Here is a 13760-nt window from a genome sequence, read left to right as displayed (position 1 = left end):
CAGAACCATCTGTCGCTCTGAATATTTTTGTCACCTGAGTGTGACACTCTTGGGCCTCCTCCTTTTACCTTCATTCAGGCTTTCCAGCTCCCATCCTCCAACTCCCTGTGGGCTGCAGCCTTCCTGTCATTCTTCTTGGGGGCCCCTACACTTACCCTGTGTTCCCATGGTTTTGCAAGACTGTCTTACCACTCTTCCTGAAAAGAACCCTACTCATGCTTTCTACCCACTGTCCCTTTGCCGGTGTGGTTCTATCAAAACCCTGCTCGGGCATTCCAGTGTTGGGCCGGTGAGAGGTCTAGGAGGATCACCAGCAGGAATGCCAGGGCAGCAGGGTCCCTACAGCTCAGACTCTCCAGCACCATCAAATTCTCAAGGAAGCCACCGTCCACATTGATAAGGCTCCTGGCCAGCATGTAACTATGTCTAGTTATATTCTCTTGAAACTTTAAAGAACTTCGTAGACTTTTGCCAGTTTTGTGCATGGTTACAAAGAATTATATAATAGTTTGTTAGTCTACTTTTTAAATCAAGAGTAGAAATATAATGCTATTTTGACATGCTATTTAAAATAAATAGAAAGAAAATTTGTCTCTGAATTATGATGAGAAAGAAACATGGTGATTCTGAAGTCATAAGCAGTTGTTAGCTGCAGAATGCCAGCCCTACCCAGGCATCCATGGTTAGTGTGTTATAGCAGGAAACTACTGGGTCTTCTCTCTACTAGAGGGAACCTCAGGAAACCTCAGAGATTCTGCCCCTACCTGGTTTACCACACCACAGCCTCTCTTGGACTTAACTGCCTATTCTTTTACATTACTCACATCTTCAAATCATTGGTGAAAGGAGAGTCAATTTGGCAAATGATGCTTGCCTCCCTTCCTCTGCGCAGGCTGGGATCCTCCAGGAGAAGCTTAGTTGTAGAGCTTGTGCCTGTGGTGTATCAACGTGAAACACACCTGGACCCTGACGGCTCTAGATTAAGCTTGTCTAAGGATGTACAGTGCACAGCCAAAGCTGGCCAGGCATCCCCTGTGTCCTCCTGTGACAACGCTAGTCTCAGTCTGTCCCCATTGCGAGTGGAAGCCAGCCTCGCTCTCAGATGGCTGCCTGCAGAACTGGCCCATCATAACCTGCTTACAATGCTTGACATGGTGCTCCCATTTTAAAGCCCCCTGTTAAACTCTCTCGGCAGCTACCCACAGGCTGGCTTTAGGCTCCAACACTGCCACTCAGCACAGCTGTGTACTTCCCTGGGAACTTTATTCCGGGCCAGATGATGAGTCTATTTCAGGCATAATAATGTCAAAATCCATTAGCCCACATCTAAAAATAAGACTTTTCTTATCTATAGCTGCAACACTGTTGTTACATCACTAAGCAATGACGTCACAGTGCTAATGTCATCCAGCCTTCTTGGCTCACTCAGGCTCTGTGACAGCTGGTGAGTGACTTACATGGCAGCAGCTTTTTGCCTCCAAGAACTGGGGCCCAGACATCCCCAATAGAAGGTCAGCAGGGCAAGTTCCTGCTGAGGCCACGCCTTGGCTCATAGTGTCCAAGTCTACAGTCCCCATCATTATAGGACACTGTTGTCTGGAACCAGCCTCTGCTGTTATAGGTGTGGATATCCTGTCAGCTGTGCTCTCTGACCCCTGGTGTGAATATCTTCTCAGGTGTGCTCTCTGACCCCTGGTGTGAATATCCTGTCAGCTGTCCTCTCTGACCCCTGGTGTGAATATCTTCTCAGGTGTGCTCTCTGACCCCTGGTGTGAATATCCTGTCAGCTGTCCTCTCTGACCCCTGGTGTGAATATCTTCTCAGGTGTGCTCTCTGACCCTTAGTGTGAACATCATGTCAGCTGTCCTCTCTGACCCCTGGTGTGAATATCTTCTCAGGTGTGCTCTCTGACCCCTGGTGTGAATATCCTGTCAGCTGTCCTCTCTGACCCCTGGTGTGAATATCTTCTCAGGTGTGCTCTCTGACCCTTAGTGTGAACATCATGTCAGCTGTGCTCTCTGAATTCTGGTGTGAATATCCCGTCAGGGGTGGTCACTGACCCTTGGTGTGAATATCCTGTCAGCTGTGCTCTCTGACTCCTGGTGTGAATATCCTGTCAGGGGTAGTCTCTGACCACTGGTGTGAATATCCTATCAGGCGTGGTCTCTGATTCTGAAAGGCAGGTATCTGGAATTCTCTGTGTGAAGTTCGAGAACATGGCCCAGTCTAGAGCCAGGCTCCATGCTCTAGGGTCCTTGATATCCCTGTCATGGGCATCGGCCATTTGTCTCACTTTGTTTTGACCAGAATACCATCATGGCTCATAGTTTAAATTTGGAGCAGCCCGCTTTTCTTCCCTGTGTGCCCCCAGGAAAGCAGTCCTCCCACTCGCCACCCTCTCTTGGCAGGTAGTCACTATCTGAGAATGGTTCAGGCTCACAGAAGCTCGCCTGACTCTTGCCAGGGCACCCCAGCCTGAGGGATGTGTCTGGGCCAGCACACTTCCACAGAGCTACAGGGATCAGCATGTCCCACAGCCTCTATGCCTGGAGCCTCCCATTCTCAGACGCACCTCTTTCTCACCTTCCTGTCTCCATCCCCCTCTGCTCACAGGTCTTACACTGTCAACAGAGTGAGACTTCCAAAGATTGGCTAATAGTAGCCTATCATCAGGAACCAGGCTAACCCTATTCGGTGTCCCAGTCAAGACCACACATGCATCTGAGTACCCATGACTGACAGACAGCAGAAATCTCAGGCCAGAGAGTTGAAGACCAGATATCTAAATATCTGCTGGTTACTCCTTGTTATCTAGCTTGGGGTAGGGGGTCAAGAGAGCAGCATTTCACCCAAGAGTTTGTGTCCTAGGTCTCCCTGAGACAAAAGCAAGTGGGCGAAAATGAGAGGACTCATACCAACCTGAGTCAGAGAAGCCACGATGCTGCCTGTGAGCCGGTGTGGGGCAGGCAAGGAAGCCAGATGTGGGAGGTGAAGGCAGTCAGCTGCACTCAGCTTACAAGTCTCAAGAAAGTTGTTTTAACTTCCTGATCTCTGTCACATTTGGTCACTTAACGCCCCGAGTCATGGAAGCTATCAGACAACTCGCACACTGAGGGTGACCCAGCTGAGCGCACTGAGACTGCCTGGGGGTTGGGCCCTAAGGGTGCTAAAGATACCAGTTTGTGAAAAATGATCTGTTGGTCCTCCAGTGGAAAAGAAGGAAAGATGGCTATGTAGTCACTTCCTGGACTAGGAGGCAGCCTTGCCCATCCTTAGTTTAGTGTCACGGAGGGAAGAGCCTGGTTCTCCTTACACATTTGTGTCTGGCAGCACTAGATGCTGAACTTCTGGTGAAGATTCTGGGCACTGGCTCCTGCATACCTCCTCACAGAGCTCTCTCCCTACCCTGCTCTGTCCTGTGTCCAGAGAGTTAAACCTTCCTTACAGCAAATGCCACTGGTTCTGGAACTCACAGAGATCCTCCTGACTCGGTTCTCCCCACCAAATGTTTGGATTGAAGGCTTGTGCCACCATGCTTGGCTAGACACTGCTCCTTAGACAACTATGTCCATCACTCTTGTGGTATTCCACCCCACACACCTGCTTAATAGATCACTGGTCCTGTTGGGTCAGGGTCTGCCCTGATGACTTCAGTATAACTTAGTTATATATGGAGGGACCATGTTCCCAAGAAGACTAACATTTGGGGGAGAGTGGGTAGGAGTTCTTGGCATCATTTTGGGGTGGACACTTTTCACCTCTTAGCATTGAAAACTTTAGGAGAGCTTGGTGGCTGGGCAGGCCTTGTGGAACACAGCAGCCTGGATACCTGTGGGATTGGCCCCATTGTTCTGCTCAGGCCCAGTCATGCTGATGAGTGAAACTTTTACACCAACATGGACGGCAAAGTTGCTATGCTGGGGTATAGGATATATATGCTATCCTTAGGGGTAGGAACTCAATCATATTGTCTGCTCTACACTCTACCTGTACCACCATTGCTGGCCTAGGAGGCTGCTCTCTTGAATTTTAAAAATCCACAGGAATGCTTCTGAAAGAATCTTAATAGATGAAACCTGAGGTTAGAGAGATGGCTCGCTGGGTGAGGATCACTTGCTACTCTTGCACAGAGGACTTGGGTTCGGTTCCCAGCACCTGCATGGCAGCTCACAGCTATCTGCAACTTCATTTCCAGGGAACCCATTGCCCCCTTCTGGCCCCCACAGGTACCGGGCACTCTCATGAGGCACATGCATACAAGCAGACACTCTACATACACATAAAAAACAAAATTTTTATACAGTAACACACAATAAATAAATCTTTTTTAAAAGTAGGAAATAAAATACAAGACCAAGAGTGGTGACTACCACCACCACAGGGTACTGTCACCTCTGTGGGGCCTCTGTGGTTCAAGGAAGCCAAACCCAGGCCTAAGTCTGTTAGACAACTTGCCAGAGAATGTCAGCACTAAGCAGGCCTAATAGTAGGACTATCTTGGCATGTAGGAAGGATTCCTGAAAATGGTACCCATGGTAATTAATCATCACTGTGGATTTGGAATCGCTACGGGAACACTTCTGGAGTGTCTAGGAAGGGGTTTCTGAAAAGATTTAACTACAGAGGAAAGACACCACCTATGTAGTCAGTTTCTTCTCATAGCCTGGGCTTCCAACTCAATACGAAGGTATAAGTGAACTGAGCCATACTGCCCCTACCATGATGGGCCAGCCCCGCAAACTGTGCCAAAACAAACCCTTCCTTAAGTCGTGCTTGCCAGGTGTTCCCCAACAAGAAGAAAAGTCACTCTTGTAGGAAATTGTTCCCATTAAGTGGGGACACTGTGACACTCTGGTGGGAGCTCTGAAGACCTGGATGACAAGAGCAATGTGGATGGCCACTGAGGACTCCTGTCAAGCACTGAGCCGTCCGTGTCGCTGCGTTCATTTACTGTACATTTTACAAAACTGGCCAAGGTATTGTGGAATAGGGAGAGTGCAGAGCAGATGGTGTAGCGGGCTCCGCACCTAAGGGACTTCACCTGCATACCAGTTTTGCCGCCCACATCGGTGTAGAAGTTTAATTCCTCAGCATGACTGGGCCTTGAGCAAAACACAGGGAGCCAATCCCAGAGGCATCCACAGTCTGGTGAAGTCTACATTCTGCCCACGTCCTGAAGATTTCAGTGAGGCTGAGTTATGAACTAAGTTGTCTGACAGAAGAAATGTCAAGGTAGTACAGCACTCAGGCTGTGGCATGGCTACTGCTCACTGTCCTTATCCAGGTCTATGCGGGGAGGGGGCAGGGCAACACGCAGAGCCGAAAGATGAAAAGGGTATCATTTGCTAGGAAAACAAGTGAATTTAAAGTTGCTGACAAGACAGCCGAGAAAGCAAGTGAAATTGTTAGATTAGCACTATTAAAGGGATACTGTGCACTCTGTACTGATACGACCCCACCCATCAGAGGCTCTAGTGAAAATGCAAATTCATTGGGGGTGGGAGAAAAGCCTGAATAGAAACAAAGAGGTTCCCTGCTGGAAAACAACTACCCAGAGCAGTGCATCCCCAGGAATAATACAAGAGAACAATGGAGGGGCTGGAGAGATGGCTCAGTGGTTAAGAGCATTGCCTGCTCTTCCAAAGGTCCTGAGTTCAATTCCCAGCAACCACATGGTGGCTCACAACCATCTGTAATGGGGTCTGGTGCCCTCTTCTGGCCTGCAGACATACACATGGACAGAATATTGTATACATAATAAATAAATATTTAAAAAAAAAGAGAACAATGGACCTTGTAGAGCAAGGGGCCTAATCACATTCCAGGCCAGCATCGTCATCCATGTGGTACTATGCGCAGACGTGTCATAGCAGGGTTCCAGGAAGCTGTGCTGGCTAAGCATGACACGGCCAGACTCTCTAAGGAGACCTTGAAAGACCGTTGCACGGAACTGGGATGGCAAAGTCTAAGTTACATTGTTGAAAATACTAGACTGTGGGATGTCCACTAAGGAAAGCTGAAGGCACAGAGCAGGGCCACCCAAGAGAGATGTGTGGATGCTACAAGCTGCTGTTGTGGAGCTAACCAAGACTGCGGGGGTCCAGGCGATTCCGTCACAAACCACGTGGCACTGCAAGGTTCAGCGTTTTCTCTGTTGCTTTCAGTTTTGCTTTGTTCTGCTCTTTCCTTGCTATTGACTCATTTCTACCTTTGGAACAGGGATGTTTATTCTATGCCATTTTATATATTCTATGCAACTTTGATCTTACGGGGCTTCTAATTGAAACCCCTTGAAGTCTCAGGAGGATCCCCAGGCTTTGTACTTTTGAATGGTTGGGAACTTTAGAGATGGACTAACTGAATTTTGCATCAAATGATGAACATGAGACTTTAGAGGGCAAGGATGAAATGCTGTGATTCAAAGCAACATATTTGAGCGTCAAGAGGGTGAGTTTTAAGTTAATCTTTTATTCTTAAGATTTATTATTATTATATACGTATGGGTGTTTTGCCAACATGTATGTCTGTGCACCAGATGTGTGCCTGGTGCTCTCAGAGGCCAGAAGAGGACATGAGATCCCCTGGAACTGGAGTTATAGACAGTTATAACCGCATTTGGGTGCTGAGACTCAAACCCAGGTCCTCTGTAAGATTCACTAGTGCTCGGAGCCACTGAGCCATCTTGCCAGCCCCTGCAAATGTTAGTCTTAATTATCAACTTGGCTACATTTGGAATCACTATGGAAACACACATCCGGGTGTGTTTGGGAGTATTTTAGAAATCCTTAACCCGGCCTGAAGAAATGGTTCAGTGGTTAAGAGCACTTGTAGTGGACCCAGGTTCAGTTCTCAGCTTTCACGTGATGGCTCACAGTTATCCAGAACTCCAGTTCCAGATGATCCCATGTGCTTTTCTGACCCCTAACAGTCACCAGGCAAGCATAAGATGCATGCACCACATATATAAGTCTTAAAAAATAACTTTAATTAAAGAGGAAAGATTCAGCCCAAATGTGGATGACAACATCCCATGGGCTGGTATACCCAACCTAATAAAAGGGAAAAGAGAGGGGACCATCAGCATTCAGCTGTCTTTACATCCTGGCTGCAGATACAATGTAACTATGTTGTGTCCGTCCCGTCCTGTCCCGTTCCCCCACCCCCACCCCGTTCCATCCTCCCCCCCCCCATGATGGACAGTAATGTAACTATGTTGTGTCTGTCCCGTCCTGTCCCGTCTCCCCATCCCATACCCCCGCCCCCCCATGATGGACAGTAATAAGGTAAATTGTTCCTTACGTTGCTGTATCTGGTACTTTGTAACAAGAAAAGCATGCCACCTTATTGCTTTCTAGATCTTCAGAGGCCTCCATGGACTTCTCAGAAGCCAGCCCATGTAACAATGTGTTCTGTTGCCTAACTACAGTAGGTCTGAACACAGTCATCTCTGTGTTTCTGATCCCTCATTGGACAGCAATATCAGGAATTGTAGGAACCACCTTAATGAGAATTCTATGCTAGAAAATGTCAGAACAACCAAATATGGCTTCCATGCATCTTATAAACCTGCCGAACTTCTAGATCCCACATTCCTTAGTAATAAAACTTCAGAGCCCTCCACAGTGTTTCAGGATGCTTTCTTCCTGGGCTTTGTGCCCTTGCAGTTTTGGGACTTGTTTCCTGTGTTCGCATTTGTGAAAGTCATTTTGTATTTACTGAGGAGATGGTGGTATGTACACACATTTTGCTAACTCAGTGGACTTCCACTCTGCCTGTGGGTTTATCTGTAATCTTAAACCTATCCCTGAACTTCTCACTGTGTTCCAATAATAGATGCTATTTATCGCAACAGTCCTGAGTTAGATAATAAACCTTATATTTTGAAATCCAAGTCCAACCCTCTGAAATGTTTATCCAAACACTTCAGGCTAGCAAATGGCACTATCTGTTTTCTCCAATACAGTCAACACTGTCTGATCTTCCTGGGCCTCCAAGTCTTCAATCTGAAATAAGAATATATTCCTGGGTGGTGGCAGCACACACTCTTAATTCCAGCACTCATGAGGCAGAGGCAGGCAGATCTCTGTGAGTTCAAGGCCAGTCTAATCTACAGAGTGAGTTCCAGAACAGCCACAGTCTCACAGAGAAACTCTGCCTCGAAAACCAAATAAATAAATAAATGATGTAGAAATTAGGAATATTTCTGAATCAAGTAATAATGTATGACAGATACTGGCTGAGTCAGAAGAGGAAGGTATGTGGTGGGTTTGATTAATAATATCCTTCATATATGTTCCTGTCCCTCCCAGATAATGAGATTGTGAATCTCATTTGAAAGAAAATAGCTCCAATTAAGACCAGATGCAGAAAGTGAGATGTTCTTGACTTCTGAGTTCTCAGACTGTTTTGTAAAACATACCCACTTATTAACTGAAATGGTTCAAGGTGGGCCAATGTTAAAAATAAAAGTTCAACAGCATAATGCTACAAAATACAAAACTAAATGTACTATCTGAGCGCAGGAAGACCTCTCCTTGCCTTGAAGCTCTTACAAAGATGAGCAAAGGATGACTGCAGCCACCTGCTAAACCCAGACACACAGCTACCCTGTCTGGGCCACAGTGACCCTGTACAAAACCACAGTCACTCTCAGGCCTCCCTAGCATAATCCACTCACCCCTTACTAAGCAGGCAACACTGGAGTCAGGAAACCACGAGCTGTGGTTTCTCTTTTCCTCGTTCTCTCCCACATCAGCCCCAGCTGTTTATAAATGTTTCTCAGAAGAGGCACCCAGCTGCGAGATGGCATGTTGAGAATATTTAGAACAAGTCAGATTTCCAGGTGCCTCTCTGGAACACTCCGGAAGCAGCTAGTAACATGGCTCTATTACAGAGTTGGTTTAACAGGCCACCAATGCCAACTTGAAGGTCTTTTTTTTATAGTATGTGTGAAAAGTGTGAAAATATAGAATAATGGAGAAATTAAGACTATTCCTTAGCTGGGTAGTGGTGGTGCACGCCTTTAATCCAGAACTCAGGAAGCAGAGGCAGGTGGATTTCTGAGTTCCAGGCCAGTTTAGTCTACAAAGCAAGTTCCAGGACAGCCAGGACTCTTGGGGGAAAAAAAAACAAACAAAAAACATGGTCTCAAAAAATATTATGCAGGAAGGAGCCATCAAGTCCATGGGGTTTTTTTTAATCAGCCATACCTCTGCTCAAAACTGCAGAGATGTCTTGACATCCACTGTCTTAAATGCTTTCATGATGCTTCTGCAACCCTCAACGGACACATAGATGGGTAGATGGGTGCTCATACTGTAAGATGTGTGAGCCTTCATCCTGTCTCTGGCAGAAACACTCCCAGCACATTCTGACAGTCTGTTGACCCGCAGCCATCTGCTGCCGAGAGCCCCAGAAGACCATGCTTCCCAAGTTCAATCTGTCAAAAGTCTCTAACTTCCCCAACTCCAGAACATGGTGGTGGTTGTTTTGAGTTACACGCACATGTGTCTGTGTGTGAGTATGTGTGCAGATTCCCTCAGAGGCCAGAAGAGAGCCGGTGATGATTCCCAGGAGCTGGGGTCACAGGCCACTGTGGAGCACGAATGTGGATGCTAGGAACCCAGCTGAGGTCGCCTGGAAGAGCAGTATATACTATCAAACTACTGAGCCATCTCTCCTGACCCTGTCATTGTGTTGTTATTGTAATAATTGTATTTAATTATGGCTGTGGTATATGTAGCTCAGTTCATAGGACAGTTGCCTAGCATGTATGAAGTCATGGTTCGATCCTCAGCCCTACATAAATCCAGTGTGATGGTGAGCGTCTGCAATCCAAGCACTGGAGATGTGGAAGCAGGGGAATTACAGATTTAAGGTCGTTGACTACATAGTGAATTAGAGGATAGTATGTGCTATAGGAGATCGGGTCAAAGAAAAAGGAAAATGAAACCAGGAGAGTGAGTCCAGTAGGTGAGAGTGTTACCGCTCTCCCAGCGGATCCAGGTTTAGTTTTCAGCACCCACTTTGCCAGTTCACAACCACCTCTAAGTCCAGCTCCAGGGGGACTGAATACCTATATACTCACATGTGCACATATCCACACATAAACCCACATAGTTAAAAATAAAAAATTAAATTAAAGGCCAAAATGATGGCTCAATAGATAAAATCCGTGCCATGCAAACTCAATAACATAAGTTCAGTCCGCAGAACCCACCCACATTACAGACAGAAGGAAGGAATCAACTCTACAAAGTTGTCCTCTGACCCACATCCCACCACAAACACCCAAACACATACACACAGTGACACACATTTTTCTTTAAATTTAAGTAAAATCTTCAAGAAAAATGAAAGAGCTAGGCATGGTTGTGCATACCTTACCATTACCAGTACTTTGGAGGCAGAGGCAGGTGGATCGTCATGAGTTTGAGACCAGCCTGGTCTACAGAGTGAGTTCCAGGTCAGTTGAAGCTACATAATGAGGCCTTTTCCCAAAATGAAGTTACAGAAACAAGTGGGGGGAGGGAGTCCTCAAGGCTTCACTGATACAGCAGGGGCAGCTCTGGTACCTAAGAGCTACCTTCTACAGGAAGTGACCTATCTGAGGAAGGCTCTACCTTCTACAGGAAGTGGCCTATCTGAGGAAGGCTCTCCCTGCTACAGGAAGCGCCCTATCTGAGGAAGGCACTCCCTTCTACAGGAAGTGGCCTATCTGAGGAAGGCTCTACCTTCTACAGGAAGTGGCCTATCTGAGGAAGGCTCTCCCTTCTACAGGAAGCGCCCTATCTGAGGAAGGCTCTACCTTCTTCTACAGGAAGTGGCCTATCTAGGAAGGCTCTCCCTTCTACAGGAAGTGGCCTATCTAGGAAGGCTCTCCCTTCTACAGGAAGTGGCCTATCTGAGGAAGGCTCTCCCTTCTGCAGGAAGTGGCCTATCTGAGGAAGGCTCTCCCTGCTACAGGAAGTGGCCTATCTGAGGAAGGCTCTCCCTGCTACAGGAATTGGCCTATCTAGGAAGGCTCTACCTTCCACAGGAAGCGGCCTATCTGAGGAAGGCTCTCCCTTCTGCAGGAAGTGACCTATCTGAGGAAGGCTCTCCCTTCTGCAGGAAGTGGCCTATCAGAGGAAGGCTTTCCCTGCTACAGGAAGTGGCCTATCTGAGGAAGGCTCTCCCTTCTACAGAAAGCGGCCTATCTAGGAAGGCTCTACTTTCCACAGGAAGCAGCCTATCTGAGGAAGGCTCTCCCTTCTACAGGAAGTGGCCTATCTGAGGAAGGCTCTCCCTTCTACAGGAAGTGGCCTATCTGAGGAAGGCTCTCCCTTCTGCAGGAAGTGGCCTATCTAGGAAGGCTCTCCCTTCTACAGGAAGTGGCCTATCTGAGGAAGGCTCTACCTTCTGCAGGAAGCGGCCTATCTGAAGAAGGCTTAAAGGGCTTCGTACACAGATGGCTCTGTCTCCCCAGAATAAGAGATGTGGTGTTGTGTGCTCCCCAAAGAAACATCTCTAGCGGGGGTTGGGGGGGTGACACAATGATCAAAAGTGGTGGCAGCATTTGAACTTGCCGCTGAAGGAGGAAAGGGGCGTTGACAGGATCTGGTGTCTTTGGCCCTGCTGTCTTCACGTCTGCCCCAGCAGGAGAGATGGCACAGAGGGTCACAGCAGGCAGGAGGTGGCCTGTTCCTTAGCTAAGATGTCGCCTCACTGATCCCGCTGGGGGCAGTTTCCACAGTAGTCCCATTCTGCCCTTACTTTAACAATGCACATGTTTCTTTTTGTACCTTTCTCATCTGCATTTTCTTTGGTTCTTTCTTTCCCTTTGAAACTAAATTTTAGTAATTGAAAGGTTTTAATGATTTATCAACAAACATTTTGAATGGCGGCTTTCCTGTTCATATTCACATTTATGTTTATTTACTGTATATTGGTAGAGTTGTCTGCCACTGCAAGGCCAGCGCTCAGTTAATGCTGCACAGAAGATAAACTTGGCATTTGAGCTCTACACAGGAAGACTGTCGAGGTTTCTGCTAAGCAAGAGGCCCTTGGTACCTTTCCCCACATACCCTGTACACGACGCTTATACCAAAGATTCAAATACGGAGCATGGAAAGGAAAGGCCCACACTGCAAGGCGTGCACCAGAGCTGAGAAAGGCTAGAAGGGAGCCGTGGAGCACATGGAGCCCACAGGCACCCCAAGCCCACCCCAGCAGTGGCTAGCTTTGCTAGAGTCAGAGGTCTACACAGAAACTTAACCTTCTGCTCTTGCTTGCTTACAGACGACCACTCCAGGATCCTGCTGAAGTCACAGAACAGCCATAGCAATTCAGACTACATCAATGCCAGCCCCATCGTAAGTCCATGGTCACTGGGAAGGGGAGACACGGGGCTGTTCCTTGGCACTCTTGTGACGTCACACTCCCTCAGTGACACGACTTTAGGCATGGGATGGATGCACCTTTTTCCAGCCTCAGAAGAGGTGACTGGAAAGAGAAAAGTTGGAGCCAACTAAGGACTGGCAAAGAAGAGGGGGAAGCCTGGTGTGGAGGGAAGGGAACTGGAAAGCTGGGTGTCGGAAGAGGCTGGACTGACGTGGAGGGAAGGGAACTGGAAAGCTGGGTGTCAGAAGAGGCTGGACTGACGTGGAGGGAAGGGAACTGGAGAGCTGGGTGTCAGAAGAGGCTGGGCTGACTTCCCACTGTGGAGCTGGGTTGTTGTGACTGGAAGAGAAGAAGCTGTGTAGAATCACAGACCATGCCCAGAGGCATCCTGATCAAAGCAGGGGGTCCTGGGACAGATGTAACATTACCACACAGGGAGTGTCCCTTAGCTGGACTCAGGGAAATATCAGGAACCTCGCTTCAGTTCTGAAGTTCGCATTCACCGAACAGGGCCGGCAGCATTTTCTGATGAGGTCCCCACAACACCATGGACTAAAAGTGCGCAGGTCATTCCCAGGTTACAAACCTAGATCATCATGCCCTAGGCTCTTTCCACTCCTCTAGTAGAGTGCGCCTGTGAGAACACGTCCAGCAGTTGGGGGAAAGGGACAGACTCTGATGAGACGTTACCGTCCCCATTGAGTGACCCTGCTGTTAAGACTCCAGCATATGCAGCTGATCCCCCTTCCTGACACCTCACACATCCCACACAGTGAGAGTGGGCCTCTGGGCGACGTGAACTGAAGGAAGAATTGATGGTTTGTCTATACTCCCTGGACTCGGACCATTGCACGTGCATCCGTACACATACAGACCTCCAAACATGAGCATCGCTAAGGACTGGCTGCTTTACCTTGGCAAGAGTGGACTTTGAAGCGTGGGCTCAGTTCTCATTGATTGTTGCTCATGTAGTCCTTCTGTGTAGGACTAGCTCAAGCTCTGGCTTGAGCTTGCTGGTTCTCATTTATAGTTGCTCACGTAGTCTGTCTGTGTAGGACTAATCCAAGTTCTGGCTTGAGCTTGCTAGCTGACTCACTTCTAAGCATGTGCCCCTGCTCAGGCTCCACATGATGAAAGACTGACAGGTGACAGCCACTCAAAACCAGCGGAAGCAGTTTTTCTTCTTGTCCTGCTCCCTCCTTCCTGAAAAGAACTGGATGAAAAAGCCAGAACGGAAGTAGCAGTCATTTCCAAGTCTGAACGTCAAGAGCACATGGCACGCAGCTAGGGTTCAGGCTGAAGCCTTACCCCAGTGTGAGTTCATATGGGTCATAGCGACACCATCCACAGACCAAGAGTCCAATGAGCTCATGCTTAGA

The 13760-nt window shown here is 47.8% G+C and overlaps 1 protein-coding gene across 2 annotated transcripts in view; it reads left to right on the top strand.

Annotated features, from left to right (window-relative positions):
• Positions 1–13760, top strand: part of Ptprn2 (protein tyrosine phosphatase receptor type N2) — a 733386-nt gene that overhangs the window by 671672 nt on the left and 47954 nt on the right. For both annotated transcript variants that reach the window (XM_085698049.2, XM_048437696.3), the window contains one exon: positions 12280–12353. In XM_085698049.2, the coding sequence (XP_085554175.2) occupies positions 12280–12353 (74 nt within the window). The remainder of the gene's footprint in view (positions 1–12279; positions 12354–13760) is intronic.

This window comes from Myodes glareolus, chromosome 11 (assembly GCF_982192425.1).
Source record: "Myodes glareolus chromosome 11, mMyoGla1.1, whole genome shotgun sequence".
NCBI lineage: Eukaryota > Metazoa > Chordata > Mammalia > Rodentia > Cricetidae > Myodes > Myodes glareolus.
The sequence above is the reverse complement of the archived record's forward strand: the minus strand, read 5'-3'. Positions and strand labels throughout refer to the sequence as shown.